The sequence below is a fragment of the Enhydra lutris genome, unplaced genomic scaffold, assembly GCF_002288905.1.
Source record: "Enhydra lutris kenyoni isolate GAN:26980312 unplaced genomic scaffold, ASM228890v2 scaffoldscaffold25, whole genome shotgun sequence".
Taxonomy (NCBI): domain Eukaryota; kingdom Metazoa; phylum Chordata; class Mammalia; order Carnivora; family Mustelidae; genus Enhydra; species Enhydra lutris.
The window spans coordinates 5,221,085-5,237,842 of record NW_019154109.1 but is presented as its reverse complement, the minus strand read 5'-3'; the positions used below and the strand labels follow the sequence as shown (position 1 = coordinate 5,237,842).

The window sequence follows — 16,758 nt, the reverse complement described above, 5'->3', positions numbered from 1 at the left end:
CAAGAGACAAAGACTGACCTTTGAGGGAGACCGATATGTTGTTGACACCTCGGCGGCAGGGAGGCATGTCTGGAGGTTCCGCGTCCAACACCCGCTTCACGTGGCTGATGCTGTAGCCATGGATGGACTCGGTGCTCAGTCCCAGGGTGGAGGCTGGGTCCATCTTAGAAATGTAGTCCTGAAAGAAAAGAAGGGAAAGGATAGAGAGGAACACCAAGGTGATGCAAACCCAGAGGTACAAGCCACAGATTTCAGAGGAAAGAGAAATCGATGGAAAAACTATGTTTTTCCTACTTAGCATTTCTCTAGGAAGCATCAAAGATCCCCAAGATCCCAATGCCTGGACGGCTCCATATCCCATGAAAGGATGAACAACCTTTGGGAGGTACATGTATCCCTTTACCTTGAACACTTGGAAAACAGCTTCGTCTAGCATCTTCCAGTCCACTTTTCCACTGACCTTGCTACAGCCCAGGAAGAATTCCTGCTGTTTCAAGTCCTACATGGCCAGGCAGAAAGAAGTGTGTGAGCCTCAGTGAGGTTCCTCCAAGAAAGGGGTGTTGGTCCTAAAAAGCCTTAGTGGTGGGATATTCTGGTTTTGGGGCTGTTCAGAGCCCAGATGTTCTTGGATAAAAATAATAGTGTTGCGAGGCTCCCGGAAGTTCCTTACCCCTTTGATGATGTGCTGGGGCGGCATCCGTACCACCACCCGAAGGGTCACTTCCTCCTTTGGACCACAGGTGCTGATGCCATCCATGGGTGACAGGTCTGTCGGCAATGAAAACAACTATTGGCTTTAAGGGCACCCATAGGCTTTCCTGAACCTTCCAGTCACCATCTCTTCCAAATGACTATTGACTACCAAGATGAAACTGAAACTCCAAAACCAAAAAAGCCATTAGAACAATGCTGTGTATTGTGACATGGGGGGTGCACTTGGTTTAGCCACTGTTAACCTCCGTGACCCGAGAAGGGTGTCCCCTGAGCGAGCAGAGTGGTGTACCAGGGACCCAAACCCTCTTCCTCCTGCCACCCTTATTTTTCTCCCAAACAGGTACCTGTGTCGGTGAGACTTGGGCTGGAGGAATGGGTGAGGGCAAGGCCCAGGGAGCGGCGAGGGGAGGCTAACGCAGAAGATCCGGGGACCTGCCCTGGAGTGGAGCCTGAGGAGGGGCCTGGGGCGACCTTCAGCCGGTCGTTCTCGGCTTTCAGCAGGTCCACCTCCAGCTGCAGCGAGAACAGACGGGGGCGGGACCGCAGAGTTGGACGAATCCCAGGGCTCGGTCTTCCCTCTGCTCAGCTCTCCGCCCAGATACGCACCTGCATATTGTGCATCGTCTCCCGAAGCTGGTCCAGCTGGTGGGCGGAGTTGAGGGCTTCCAAGCGGATGTCTGTAAGCTTCATCTCCTTCTCCCACAGCTCGGAACGCAGTTCTGACACCTCCTTCTTCTCCGGCTCCTCCTCCTCGTTGCCATGGAACAGCCTAGTGTGGGGGCCCGGGTGAGCGGGGGCCCTGGGAGAAAGTGAGAGTGAAGCCAGGCCGCGTGGGGCAGCTCTAGAGTTACGGGGGCACACGAAGACCCTTGGTCTCTAGTCTCAAAGATAATCAGTGGTGGGAGGGAAGGTCTCAGAGGCCCCAGGAGAGACCTATAGCGTGGTGTTGTTCATCCAGAGCCAAACTGCCACCCCCAGCCAGTGGCGTCCCAGGTTGGGTGGCCGGCAGACAGCACTTACTCGGTGACATCTACGCCCACAGAGGAGGAGTTGGAGGACTTGATGGAGGGCGATGCGGTCTCCGTGGAGCCATGCTGTAGTTTAGGGGACGATGGGGCGGAGGAGTCTGGGGTGGCGATCTCCTCAATGTCAGAGTAGGAGGAAGCGGACTTGGGTCCCTTTTTTATGCTGAAGGCTTTGTTGAAGGAACTTCGAAGCTAGAAAAAAGCAGATTCAAGTGGAGAGACGTCAGGGCTCTGCTCTGGGGACTGGGGGAGCACTGGTTTGGGACTTCTGAGACGGAGAGGTATACGGGCAGGGTATCTGCTTGCTGTCATTAAGCCTCCTTCTTAAGGCTTCACTCGATTCATGGAATATGGACAGAAGAGTTGCCTAGAAATTAGGGCTGAGAGAAGGTGAGCTGTTCTGGCTAGCCGTTGCTGTAGTCTACGGGAACTTTTTGGGTCTGCTCTCTCCCACGGAGGGAACTATGCCCCTGAGGGGGCAGAGAGAAGCCCACAGAGGTCACAGGGTGGCCAATCTCTCAATGATCCAATCCCACCTTCTCCAGCAGACCAATGACTGCTCAGTCTAGAGCCTTGCTCACTTTGGGTCTCAGGACCCACCCCGACCATGGCTCATCCGATCAGAATCCATTTGCCCATTTACCTACTAACCAGAAACTGGCAAGATGAGTCTGTGGAAATCAACGGAAGGGACTGGTATCAAGTTTTTTTTTTTAGTGTCTCTTATGCTCAGCACATCCCAGAATGGTGAAAATAATCAGACACAAGTGCTTTCTCCTGTTCCCACTCACATGTTCTAGAATAAGGACTATTTCCCAGCATCTCCTCAGAATACTTGGGAGGCTATAATGCGACCGTAGGTTGTTTGACCTGTGGTAATGAGCTCGGGTGTTAGGGCTGTGAGCTAGAGATGCAACCAAGGTCCTGGCCCGCCCGTTCTCATGCATCCATATAGCATGCACACACACACAGGGACACAGATATGGAACGGCAGCCAGAGACAGAGAGTAAAGGAGGGGTCGAAGGCTGGAGGGGACAAAAGCAATCCAGATCTTTGGGATGGTGAGAGAAAAGAAAGGAAAACTGGAGGGTACTCTTTCCAAGTGTCTCTTCTGGAACACAGGAAGGCTGTTAGGTAAGTGAGGAGAGCTGATGGTGGTGTGTGTTGGGGTGTCTACTAGGCAGGACATAAAGGAGGACCAATCTGGCTGCGATGGGGACAGGAGAAAGAGGGTATGGGTGCAGTTAGCTAGTGTGTGTGTGCAGGGGATAGAGTATCATGGAAGGTGAAAAGTTGACTTGCTGAAAATTGTAGAGTTCCAGTCCAGGCCTGGGACTAGAACTCATGCTTCCTAATTTTCAACCCAGTGGTCTTCTCTGCACTGCTGCCTCACGGAAGGTGGGTGTATATGAGACAGACAGAGAAAGAGAGTGTGTGTGCGTGTGCATGCGTGTGCATGCGTGTGTGCGCGCACAGCAAGAGATCCTATGACCACAATCTGCCCCAAGCACACATCCTGTAAGATCACAAAGACGCTGAGGGAGAGACAGCAGTGTTCTCTGTGTTGTTCCGGGTTCCCAAGGCACAGCTGTTTGCAGATGTTCACTGGTGTTATGTGGTGAAGGATTCCCTGAGTTCGGGAAACAGTGAATCAAGCAAGATGAAACAGACTCCACTGAGGGGCATTTCAGAACGTTCCTACGTGGCTGTGCACTGTAGAAATGCAGGGCTTCTCAGATTTGATGATGGCATCCCTGTTTTAAGGAGCATCGCCATGCGTGGCCTTGTACCCAACACATGCTGAGAAAGGCCAACCTAAAGAATCAATTTTAAATAATTACCCTGGCATTACAGGCCCTTCCTATCTGCGACCGCTCTCCTTAGAGCTCCAGCTACACTGACTTTGTCCCTGCAGAGAGCATCTCTGCACACTCTCCTAGCACAGTCCCGTCTCAGTTTAGCTTTCCTCTCCCTTGTGGGGTCTCCCCGGCCTCCTGTAATTAGTTTCATCTACGAGCTCCTCTAGCGCTCATTGGCTGAATTAAGCATTTTGGCACCTCTGGATTGTCAGCAGTCTCACAGGTACCATATTGGTTTTTGTCTCCCCAGCAATTCTGCAGGCTTCTGGATGGTTCCGATTACAGACTCCACTTTTCACATCCTTCATAACACCTGGAGCAATGCTGGGCTAGGTTAGTGGACCTCAGATGTCTGGTCTGTAATGGAAACTCGGGGTTCACTTTCTGCTTGTCTGAGACTCTACTCTAATCCCTGAAATGTCTTTGGAAACTCCATGGAGGCTCAGAGGGCTTCGGGTTTTTGGGTGGTTTGAGGGTGTCCTGGATTGGATAATAGCCTCTTCTATTTCTGGTTCGTCTCCCTAGAGAGCTAAATCTTCCGGCGAGACCCTAACTGCACTGGTCTCTGGGGACTGTGGTCAAAATACTGTTCGTCCTATGATTCTCTTCCATTTGGGGATTCTAGGGTTTGAAGGAACAACAACAAAAAAAATCAGAAAGCTCATTTTCTGGACAGGAGGAACTCCAAGTGACTGCTTTTACAACAGGCTGATTTCGTAACAAGGGGAAGACAGGAGGGAATAGATCAGAATTTTGTTTAACTTTTCCATTTGGTCCCCAACCAGACCACTCCTCTGTCCTCATGTGGAGGCAGCCGCGGATGGACCATGCAGTGGAGTGAGTTAGGAACTCTGGGGTGGTTGTTACGGTTAGTTTTATGAGTGGCCACTCTTTCTTCAGGGGGAGGGGGTTGCTCTGGAAATGGGGAAGGTATGGCAAAAGGAAAGAGAAAACAAGGAGAGAGGAACTGGGTCTCTTACCTCATAGACCTGGAAAAAAATAGGGATTTGAAGTCAGCATTTTGAAGGGAAAAAAAAAGAAGCAACACTTAATCACTCATTTCATATAGCTGGGACCCATCTGGGCTATACAAAGGTTTGGGGGCCAGTCTTATTGAAAAGGGGACATAGTAGCAAGAAGTCTCCATTTTGGGATCCTCTCGTTACCACAGGCAGTACAGAGGCTAAAAGTGTTTTAGATCTGTCTACAGAACTTCAGAAAAGGTCATCCAAAGTCAGTTTCAGGCCATCGGGAGCCAGCTGTTGGGGGGAGAGGGGATTGGGAAGGGGGAGGTACTCTCTTTGGACTAGTCAACGGTAATATAATGGTTCCTTCTGAAGTCATATGGAAAGTTCCACAAATACCTCTCAAAAAATTCCAAGAAACGGCCTGCAGGAGCATCTAGAATGAACGGCTTTGTTCAGAAAAAGAAAGAGAATGGGGAGGGGTGGGCAAGGGGCTTGATAGGACGTTCCCTTCTGGATATTCCTTCTGTTGCCAAATACACTTGACCTAATCTAAGGCATGGGGAGCCCAAGGAAAGCGGGTGTGCACAGGGTTGGAGGGCCGGCCTCAGTACAGGTGGGGCAGGATGGGGTAACAGGTGAGTTTAGCAGAACTTGCTCTGAGCTGATGCCTGGGGCTTTGTATTCATCCCAAGGCACCCTATCTTGGTTAATTCTCGAAGGAGCTGGTCCCTATGCTGAAGTGGAGGTGACCCACCATGGTTCTACATAGTTCCTGCCCCCCAAACTTTACCTACCCAGCTCTTTTTTTTCTTCTTTTTTGCATCAGCATCCTTGCTGCTTCCGATGCTGGAATGGCTGGTGATGCTGTTGAGGCTCGAGATGCTGTCCGAAGAATTCTGTCTCTTGATCCGGAGTTCTAGGGGCCAAGTACAAGTGGGAAGAACACACACAGGGTAGATTTGAAGAAGACGTGGGACTTAGGGCCAGCATAGCTGCAGAAGGCGGAGCAGAAGGGCACCAACTCCTCCTCTGTCCACATTATTCATTTTCTGGATCATTCTTTCAACATTTATTGAGGGCCAATCACGTTTCAACATTAAAAAAATGGTAACAGTAAAAAAATAAGAAATGACTGCTGTTCTCAAGAAGCTTCCAGTCTAATAGGATAAACAGCAGTATACAAACTAATGAACTCAGCCTGAATAGGTCTGAGAAGGGCTTAATGAGAGCTGACTCTGAATACTTTGATGGAGACATCAACCTATCATTTATTTTTTAAAGTAAACTCTACCCCCAGTGTGGGACTCATCACCCCCTAGATCACGAGCTGCACACTCCACCAACTGAGCCAGCCAGGCACCCCTCAAGCTACCATTTTCATTATTTTCCCCAGCAACACTTGGGTGCCTGGTACTCTAAGGCCAAGTATAACTAGCCATGTGTCCTGCATTTAACCTGAATGAGCTTTTGTTGTCTCATCTGACAGGTCGAACATCTTTTAAGCACCCTGAGAAGGTTTGGAATGGCACAAAAGATGATCCAGTTTTCCAGCATAGGGAAGGAAAGAATTAACCAGGGAGGAGATGTTTCAGTCTTGAAAGAACAGATAGGACGATCTGGGCTAAAGGAAAAGTACATGCAAAGGCCCTGTGCAGGGCTCTGGCTCTGCTTTGGGGAACTTCGGGCAGACTGGAATGGGAGAAGTATAAGGAGCATACCCCAAGAGGTGAGGGTGAGAGTGGAGGGTAGGCTCAAGCCAGATCAGGAGAGCCCTGAAAGCCTTTTAAAGGAAATCTGCGTTTGTGCCGTAGGTAATGAGCAGGAGCAGTAAGATTCTGGAGCAAAGGCAGACTATAATCAGATTTTTAAAAAAAGATTTTATTTATTTATTTGACAGAGAGATTGGGAAAGAGCACAAGTAGGCAGAGAGGCAGGCAGAGGGGAGAGGGAGAAACAGGCTCTCCACTGAGCAGGGAGCTGGATGTGGGACTTGATCCCATGACCCTGGAATCATGACCTGTGCCGAAGATAGATGCCTAACCGACTGAGCCATCCAGGTGCCCCAGATTTTTTTTTTTCTTTTTTAAGAGAGAGAGAGAGAGCAAGAGCAAGCAGTGAGGGGAAGGGCAGAGGGAGAGGGAGAGAGAGAAAATCCTCAGGCAGGATCCCCACTGGGTGCAAAGCCCAACTCAGGATACGATCCCAGGACCCTGAGATCATGACCTGAGCTGAAATCAAGAGTTGGATGCTTAACCGACTGAGAAAACCCAGGCGCCCCAATATAAAATCAGATTTATAAAACCTTTTAATTTTGAAATAATTACAGACTCACATAAAGTTACAAAGAAATATACAGGGAAGTCCTGTGTACCTTTCGGCTAGTCTCCTCCAATATCAGCGTCTTGCCTAATTGTAGGACAAAGTCAGAAGATTGCTTTTTTCATAGAGCTTACTGTGTTAACATGCAGAAAGAGGAAGTGGAGGGAAACCAGATTTAGAGGTAGGGGACCAGTGAGGTGGCTATTTGCCATTGTCCTCCTAGAAACAAGAGCTGTTCAGTGAAGATATGGGTAGCTCCTGGTTATTGTCTGATTCTCTCCATGACCAAGAAGGCATTGTTAAACTCTTAATCTTCCTTTCATATTGCTGGGAAAACCAGAACACCAACGCTCACAAAGCACATGGACAACACTTCGTTCAAAGATTATCAAACCAAGTTTATAATACTATAGAGTAATTCCAGTTATTTTAAAGATGTGGGGCACCTGGGTGGCTCAGTGGGTTAAGCCTCTGCCTTTGGCTCAGGTCATGATTCCAGGGTCCTGGAATCGAGTTCCGCATCGGGCTCTCTGCTCGGCGGGGAGCCTGCTTCCCCCTCTCTCTCTGCCTGACTCTCTGCCTACTTGTGATCTCTCTCTGTGTGTGTCAAATAAATAAATAAATAAAATCTTTAAAAAAAAAAAAAGGTGTGGAAAACTCTCAGGAGAACATGCTGTTTGAAGTAAAGAAATTTCCATTTGTATAAAACACACACACACATACATATATTTTATATGCAGAAAATTATCTTTGGAAAGATTCACAAGAAACTATTAACAGCAGTTATCTCTGGGGAGTGAGATTTGGAGGGGGGGGTTCAGGGAGAGGGATTTTTATATTTTACCAGTACCCTTTTGTATAGTTTACACATCAGGGGCTGACACACTGTCACTGTAAAAGGCCAGACAGTAAATATTTCAGGCTTTGCAGTCACATGGTCTCTGTTACACCTAGTCAGCAATGCTGCTGTTGCATTAAAGCAGCCATAAATAATAAGTAAATAATGAGTATGACTGTGCTCTAGTAAAACCTTATTTAAAAAAATAGATGGTGAGGACCACTTGGATGGCTCAGTCTGGTTAAGCTTCTGACTCTTGATTCCAGTTCAGGTCATGATCTCAGGGTCATGAAATCAAGCCCTGCATCTGTCTCTGCATTCAGCGCAGAGTCTGCTTGTGACTTTCTCTCCACCTCTGCCCCTCCCCCACCTCTATCTCTCTTTCTCTCTCCAATAAATAAATAAACCTTTAAAAAACAAAACAAAACAGGTAGTGAGGCAGATTTGGCCAATGGGCCATGGCTTATTAACCCCTAATTCACATTTTCCTCAGAATATGTACTGCTTTTATTAATTAATTTATTTATTTTTCAAGATTTTATTTATTTATTTGACAGTCAGAGATCACAAGTAGGCAGAGAGGCAGGCAGAGAGAGAGGGGGGGAAGCAGACTCCCTGCTGAGCAGAGAGCCCGATGCGGGGCTCCATCCCAGGACCCTGGGATCATGACCTGAGCCGAAGGCAGAGGCCTCAACCCACCGAGCCACCCAGGCGCCCCTAAAAAATATGCTATATACTACTTTTAGAAGCAAAGGATGTTCTAGAATCAAATAATCTTCAGAAAGTTAGGAACTCTTTTGTGCACTTTTAATTTTGTGCTACATACATTTACCACCTTTTCACAAATAAAATAAGAGTAGGTATCATGACTTTGAGCATTAGCTTGTTGAATGGTCCTAGAAATCCTCCTAACCAAGTTGAGTCTAGGTCACCCTGAACTGAGGAAAACATGCAAACTCATCACAAAAGACAGAATTCATTTATTCACTTAACAAATCCATATCTAAAGAGTAAGATGCACTTGGGAAATCAGAAATAGCTTAATATTCCAGATTTATCACTTATGAGCTGTGTTTTTCCAAGGGACTTATTTTTCCCTCTTATTCTCAACTATAAAATGTACTTTATAGGGCTATTACCTGGATAAATTAATCAATACAAGTACAATCCTTAGAAAAGTACCTAGCATATGCAAAGTGCTCAGTAAGTAAGTTTTTTACTAGTGCCATGGCTGGGATACAGGGTGCAAGAGATGGGTAGAAGATGAAGCTGGAGAGAAATGTTTGTTTTGGATCAGGAAAAGGATAGGATGCCATATTAATGGGTTTGGAGCATAGTCTCTTTCCCTTTAACTTGTTCTTGTGAAATGTTTCAAGCACACAGAAATACTTAAAAGCATAGTGCAATGGACACCTGTATGCCCCTCCACCTAATTTAACAGTTGTTAATATTTTGTTCCATTTATACTTGTGCATGCTCTTTCTTCCTCCACAAACAAGTGCGCACACACACGTACAGATATTTTCTTGAATAATCTGAAAAGAGGTGGCAGGCAACATGACACTTTGCCACTAAGTGCTTCAGATGCATCTTCTAAGAATAAGGACATTATCCCACATCATCATCATCACACCTAAAAAACTAACAGTAATTCTTTTAAATTAGTATCTAGTCCATACTGAAGTTGGAATGATTTCTGATCTCAACTGACATGATTGGATGACACTGGTGCGGGGTGGGGATGGGGGCTCATGAAGGAAGGACTGTAGCCATGCAAGACTAGTTAGGAGATTATTGTAATAATCCAGAGGAAGAGTGATGAAAACCAGAGCCAGGGTAATGACAAGGCAGAGGAGAGAGAGAGAACTGAGTATGTATCTATCTGCATGAATTATATATATAACTCAATGGTTTTATATGGTGAACAAGTGCGACATAAAAGATGACTTTTGTATTAGTGGGTTGGGTGACCAGGCAGATGGTAATACCTGAAATGGGTCAAACTGCAGAAGGGAAAGTGTTGGTTTGTGTATATTTGTAAGGGAGGTGGAGGGAGTGCCTTTTAATGGTGGACATGTTGAGTTAGGGACACCTATCAAGTGATCTAAGCGGGAATGTCCAAAAGTATTTGGAAATAGACGTACAATATTCAGGACGGGGGTACATGTTAAGAAGACAGAGATACACATTTAGAGGAGGTTGAAAAACTTACTGAGCTAGTAAATAAACTCAGCAAGTTTGCAGGATACAAAATCAATATATAAAAAAAACCTATTGTATGTCCATATACCAGTAATGAATAATCTGAAAAGGAAATTAAGAAAAACAGTTCTATTTACAATAGTATCAAAAACAAATTTAATAAAAGAAATGTAAGACTTAGATACTGAAAACAGCCAAATACCACTGAAAGAAATTAAAGAATAAATAAATGGAAAGGCATGCCACTCTTTGCCTTCTATCTTATAAAAGACCTTGACCCAGGGGTGCCTGGGTGGCTCAGTCAGTTAAGCATCTGACTTTTGATTTTGGCTCAGGTCATGCATGATCTCAAGGTTGTGGGATCGAGCCGCGTTGGGCTCCAGGCTGAACGTGGAAACTGCTTAAGATTCTCTCTTTCCCTCTCCCTCTCCCACTGCCCCTCCCCTCGTCCCTCTCTCTCTTTCTCTCTCTCTCACTCTTCAAAAACAAACAAAAAACTGTGGCGGAGCTTTGGGAGCCCAGTCCCTGAAGACGAAGTGGAAGGAAGAAATGGGTTCTGTGGAGCAGTCAGAGGTGGTAGGACAAGGCCAAGATGGGAATGATGACTCAGAAGCTATGGGGAGAATTTAAAGAAGAAAAGGAGAACTTAACAGGGCCAAATCTTAGAAATCTTGGGATATTGTCTATGTGATTGTGTGTGTGTGTGTGTGTGTGTGTGTGTGTGTGTGAGAGAGAGAGAGAGAGAGAGAGGTTATTTTGAGCCCCTATCAAATGCCTGGCACCATGGTGAATGCTCACATGACTCTTCTGATCTGACCCCACAAACTTCTGGTTAGGTATCATGTCTATTTCACATAAGCCAAGTAAACTAAGTACTAACAATTACTAGTTACGTTTTGGAAAAATGGGGGTCCCTGGTGATTTCAGTGAAAGCAGTTTTGGTAGGGTGACAGCAGTAGAAGCAAATTATGGTGGGGTTAGGGGGGTAAGGGAAGTGGAAGGTAAGTTTGTGAAGGAAGGAAAGAGATAAGATTATAATTAGAAAGAGTAGTGGAGGGACGCCTGGGTGGCTCAGTCAGTTAAACATCTGCCCTTCTGCTCAGGTCATGATTCCAGAGTCCTGGGATCAAGTCACACATCAGCATCCACGCCCTCAGCCTTTGCCTCTCTGTCTCTCTACCTCTCATGAATAAATAAATAAAATCTTAAAAAAAAAAAGGATGTGGTACATCTTTTGTCGTCTTTAAAGACAGAAGAGGCTTTAGCAGCATTATAAGGAAAAGGGAAGGAGTGAATGGAGGGTAAGAGATCAAAGATGTAGGGTGTGTGTGTGTGTGTGTGTGTGTGTGTGTGTGTGTGTACATGCACACGTGATGGGTATCAACGCCAGAGGGAGCATCCCAAAGCATTAGATAAGGGAGCCCTCTTGGCCAGAAAGGACAGTCCCTTTCAACAAAATGGGAGAAAAGTAAGTAAGGATCAGATGAATATAGATTGATGGGAGTGTAGAAGTCAATGGAGTTCTTACTTGAAAATGTTTCTTTGTTTTTGCTTTTTTAAAGATTTTTATTTATTTATTTGACAGAACAAGAGAGCACAAGCAGGCAGAGCAGCAGAGGGAAAGGGAGAAGCAGGCTCTCCACTGAACAGGGAGCCCAATGTGGGGCTTGATCCCAGGACCCTGAGACCATGACCTGAGCCTAAGGCAGAGGCCCAACCCACCAGGCCCCACAAAACCTCCGTGATCTTCACCTCATTTGAAGAGTGGACTGCACCCCCTTGGAGAACTGACATAAGGATTAAATAACTATGATTATAGGTGTATGTGTGTGTAAAAATGTAAAGTGCTGATTTTTTAGACTTTATTTTGTAGAGCAGTTTTAGGTTCTCAGCCAAAATTCAAAGGAAGGTACAGAGGGTTCCCATATCCTCCTGTCGCCTCTACATGCACAGTGTCCCCCACTATCAGGACACCCCCTAGAGGGGAGCACGTTACAACTGATGACTCTGCGCCGACACCCCATTATCAGCCAGAGCCCATAGCTGACATTCGGGTTCGCTCTTGGTGTTATAGACATCCTATGGCTTTGAACAAATGTGTAATAACAGGTATTTACCATCATAGTATCATACAGGGTACTTTCACTGTCCTAAAAATCCTCTGTTCTCTGCTTACTCACCCTCCCCACACCACCCCACTCAGCAATCACTGATCCTTTTAGGGTCTCCATAGTTCGTCTTTTCTAGGATGTCATACAGTTAAAATCAGACAACACGTAGCCTTTTCTCATTGGCTTTTTCCACTTAGTAATGTACATTTGAGACTGCTTGCTATCTTTTCGCAACTTGATAGCTCATTTCTTTTTAATGCTGAGTAATATTTCATCGACTGGCCATAGCACAGTTCCTTCCTCCGATCACCTACTGAAGGATATCTCTCGGTTGCTCCCAAGTTTTGGCAATGATGAAGGAAACTGCTATAGACATTCAGGTTTTTCTGAAGACATGGAATTTTAACTCCTCTGGGTAAATACCAGGAGTGCGACTACTGGATCAAATGGTAAGAATACCTCTAGTTTTTTTAAGAATAATGTGCTGGTTTAGTGATGGTTTTTGACAGCTCTTGGGCTTTGCCCTCAAGGTTCAAGAGAGGACCCATAGGGATGACAGGTCTGCTCTACTCTCCCTCATCCCCAGGATGGTGGGGTCATGCCCCTGGCCCTGACCAGTCCAGAGCATCACACTGAAGGGCATCAAAGGGCCCTCACCTTCTAAAAATCCGGAATACTGTAGGCACAGATAAAAATCTCCAATAACCCCATTTCCGTTTTCCTTCGATCTGTGGCTGGATAGCTTACCTTTGGGTGTGGTTTCTGAGGCATTAAGGGCTCCCTGAATGACGGCCTGTGCTTCAGAGTTCTTCTTCTTCAGAAAGTCTATCGTTTCTCGTAAATCCAGCAGCTCAGTGTCCTAAGAGAGACATGACAATAGTGTCATTAGCTGGCACTGGGAGCACCAACTCTGTGCCAGGCAGTGGGCTAGGCACTGGAATTCTTCCAGATTTGATAGACAAGGCAGGGAATTCTCTGAGGGGAGGATTCAGGGTGACGGGAGGGAAGGGAGAAACCCATGCTCAGGAGAGTAGGGGAGGCGAGCCCAGGTCTGTGCGGGAGAACTCCCAGCTCTCGTACCTTCTCCTCTGCTGTCTCCGCCAGGTGTCGGAGGCGGGATGTCATATTCACCAGGCTCTGCTCGAAAGCTGCCACTAGATTAGCCTGAAACAAACACGGAAGGAGGTTCCTAAGTTGCCTGACACCTCGGGAAAAGACAAGACTGTTATGGGAAGTAGTTTCGCTGGTTTTCTGTGTCTGGGCGCTCACCAATGCCAATAACTCTCTTGGTGATTTTTGAATATTGATCTCCCTGACCAGAAAAGGTGGAATCAAACACCTTTCTGGCCTGAGATTTTCTGGCAGGGACCAACTTTGTGAATGAGGAAGTGGTACAGGCAGCATTAGGGCGGCGGGGGGGAGGGTGGGGGCGGGCAGGCTTCTGGAGGCTCTTGGACATTTGGGATTCGGTGCCTATCATTACCAGAGGTGGGACTGTCCCTCTGCTCTTCAGGAGGGGCATAACCTCTGGGTCATTCCTATTGTCTTGATTTAACTCCTGCATTGTGTGGAGGGCTGGCCCCCAGGGGTCCAAATCACCTCCCACTAGAAACCATTTGGTGATTCTTTCCACCTCTGCTCTCAAGCAGCCTCCATTCTCAACTCCATCCCGCTTCTCCCAGGTCCTTGTTTCTCACGGCTGCCTTTGCCGGGCTAGAGAGAAATAGCTTAGGAAAACTTCAGGGGCCTTCCGAAGTTTGGCCACTAGAGGTCACGTGTGTTTCATGAGGAGGCGGCTGGCCAGGGAGGGTGGAGCTGAGGCCGCTCGGAGCAGGGCTAGCCCGCTAAGCTGTTCACCAGGCAGCAAGATGTATAGGAAAGGTGAAGGGAATGGGGCTAGAAAGGGGAACATGAGAGGCAGCAGAAACAGCCATCACTGGAGGATATCTGGGCAAGTCAGTAGCCCTAGTGAGAAGTGACAGGTATATTTTGGGCAGATCTTTCATCCAGAGCTCGAGGATGTAGGTCTGCGACACTTGTCACTGCTTCCTGTGGGCCAGTGATTCTCTCTCCCTGTTGGGCCAACTCTAGTCTCAGCCTCTGCCTTTGCAACATACCTGGAGGCTACCTTCATTTGACAGTGGCTGGTGGCAACCCGTCTGGGTCACTATGAACTGCCTTGTCCACTTGCAAGCGCTGCGAACCTGTCAAGGCCTGGGCTCTCCTCGGCAGACCTAGGTCATGACCCTGAGCCGCTGACTTTCACCTGCTGTACATGGAGCTCCTGTTTTCTTGGCCTCAGGGTGTCTCTTGTTCACTTCTCTATATCCCTGCCTAAATCTGTAACAGCCCAGAGTCCCTGAACATCTCCTCGTGAGGGATTCCAACAACAGTTGGCTTCCCTTCTCACTGGGGGCTCCCTCTGCTCCTGAAGGGCATTCCTCACTTCTGCTACCCATCCTCTCCTTCCTCTGAGCCTTCCCTAACCCTCAGCCTCACAAGAGGGTCTGCAGGACCTCAGGGCTGAGCAGCGGCGCCAGAGATAGGCTGGCACTTGGGAAAGGTGAAATGGCTTGCGGTCTCTCCCTGTCTGGGATGTGCCCTCCACTTGGGGAGCTGGGAAGTTCCACGGAACATGAAAAAAGCTCCGTCAGCAATCAGGGGATCCCAGAGAGTTCTGGCATCACGTCTCCTGCTTGAGGGCCAGGCTCCGACCCCCAGCAGGATCTGCCTCTAACATTCAGAACCCATCGTGTCCGGGTGTTTGGTTTGTTCTCTCTTAGCCAAAGGGAACTTCCTGTTCAAAGAAAAATCACCATCTAAATTCATTTTCTTGGCTCTCGCCCAGCCTTGACAACATGATGGCTGACAGATCCAGTGTCGGTGAATCAGACACACTAATGTTCTCTGCCTCCCTGGCGCCTCTCCCCTCCCTCCCACTGCATCTCCCAGATGTGAATTTCCTGGGGTGTGCAGGACGTGACCCAGGCCACCAGCCGTGGTGGGTGGGGCACAAGGGAGGGGAGAGAGAGTTCTTGTTTATGTTGTAACTTTTATGGGTCCCCAAGAGTGGAAGATGGTGCGTGACATGGGCTTCCAACAAACCAGTGAGTGTGCAGCTTATGAGTGGAGGGTTTGGGCAAAGAGAAATAGAATGGTCAGCATGGCGGTGAGGGAACTGCTGTTGAAACAGAACGGAAACATGCGAAATCTTGGTGGAGAGTCTTCTACCTGATCCCAATGAAGACCCCTGGGCCTGACAGCTGGGTTCCCCGGAGAGGAAGGGACGAGAAAAAAACCCCAAAACTCCTGCGGAAACTGCAGACATGGTTACTTTTGTGTGCACACTTGGAAGGCTCCTGCAAATCCGGCTCAGCTGTTGTTTACAGCTTTGGGGGAAAATGGTTCTTATGTTCTCTGTTTGCAACTTGGTCACAGGGGAGAAACTACCACAGCCCAGTGAGGGGAGGCGGCCTCATTTCCCCCCATCTCACAGGGTCGAAAGACCAAGGCCCACAGAAAGAAAGAAACTCATTCTACTGGGATGGACCGAGGGCAGGCTGAGGGCAGAAACAAAGAATTCTGGCTCCCAACCTAAAGTTCAGGTAATTTCTGCCACCTGCCCAAGGAGACAGCTAAGCAAAGGAAGTTGTGAGTGAGGCAGCTGGACTGGAATGAGAGTGTGTTTCTAAGCTGTGTCATGCTTGCCAGGTAGAACGGTAATAGCTAGTTCTGTGCCTGTCCAGTTATGTGGCCTGAACAAAGACAGAAACATACCCCAGGGCAGCAGCAGACAGTTCTGACGGTTCTCTAATACGTGACTACTTGTGTCCATGGCCAATGGAAAGGTTGTTCCCACCTCCAAGCAGAACCACTGATAATCCTCGTCCCTTTCTCTAGGGAGTTCAAAGACCACGGGGCATGAACTCATCCACACCTATTAATTTGGGTGGGGGCAAAAGCATTTCTCTATAAATATCAAGACTCAGAGAAGGCCAATCCCCCATTCCGCTGTCATAAAGCCACGAACAGGACCCGCTCCCTTGGAATCTAAGCCCAGCGGATACCTTACGAGAGAATTCTCCTCCTCTGGCTGAACTTATCTGACTTAGGGCCAAAAAGTAACTGCCTAGGTCTTCCCCTACTTTATGGCACTCACATTGGCGGAAAGTTGAGACGTCAGGGTGGCCACTTTTTCCTGGGATGATTCCAGTTCCCTACGAAGCTTCCGGATTTGCTGCAGAGGGGAGAGAAATACAAACTATGGCAGCAGCAGAAGTAGGAGATCTGGAAGCAGAATGGGGCGCAGTGGTGTTAACAAGCAGAGACAAAGGCTTCGCACCCTACCTCGGATTGCATCCTCTCCTCAGCCTGAAGAAGGAGCACAGAAGGAGAGAAAGAGAGAAGGAGGTAGTTACTACGGAGGTGAGGAAGCCAGGCCCCAGTGGCAGGGCGGAGAACTCGAAGAAGCGTGACTCAGAGGTACAGAGAGGCCGAAACTCAGTGTCTTGGCCCTGGCCCCTCACAGGATGGGCTGAGACCCTATCCTTGGGTTCCAATAAAAGATTTCTCTGGAGCTCGTCTCCAGCCAACTTTGGCATTGCCAAGAAGGCTAGGAAATGAAACTCTGGTTGATCTGAAGACGAATCCTTACTGCCACTAACTTGAAAGAATAAAGAATTAGGGACAAAACAAATCTGAGAACCGAGTTACACCTAATG

General features: G+C 47.7%; 1 protein-coding gene across 2 annotated transcripts in view; it reads right to left on the bottom strand.

Moving 5' to 3' along the window:
* Positions 1–16,758, bottom strand: part of LOC111151143 (neuron navigator 1) — a 173,910-nt gene that overhangs the window by 8,236 nt on the left and 148,916 nt on the right. Inside the window, exons 14-24 of one of the 2 annotated variants that reach the window (XM_022508935.1) lie at positions 16,385–16,408; positions 16,197–16,274; positions 13,118–13,201; positions 12,785–12,896; positions 5,353–5,483; positions 1,735–1,931; positions 1,321–1,513; positions 1,059–1,227; positions 671–768; positions 404–499; positions 19–178 (exon numbers count right to left, since the gene is read on the bottom strand). In XM_022508935.1, coding sequence (XP_022364643.1) covers positions 19–178; positions 404–499; positions 671–768; positions 1,059–1,227; positions 1,321–1,513; positions 1,735–1,931; positions 5,353–5,483; positions 12,785–12,896; positions 13,118–13,201; positions 16,197–16,274; positions 16,385–16,408 — 1,342 coding nt within the window. The remainder of the gene's footprint in view (positions 1–18; positions 179–403; positions 500–670; positions 769–1,058; positions 1,228–1,320; positions 1,514–1,734; positions 1,932–5,352; positions 5,484–12,784; positions 12,897–13,117; positions 13,202–16,196; positions 16,275–16,384; positions 16,409–16,758) is intronic. The other variant, XM_022508936.1, reaches the window with a different exon arrangement.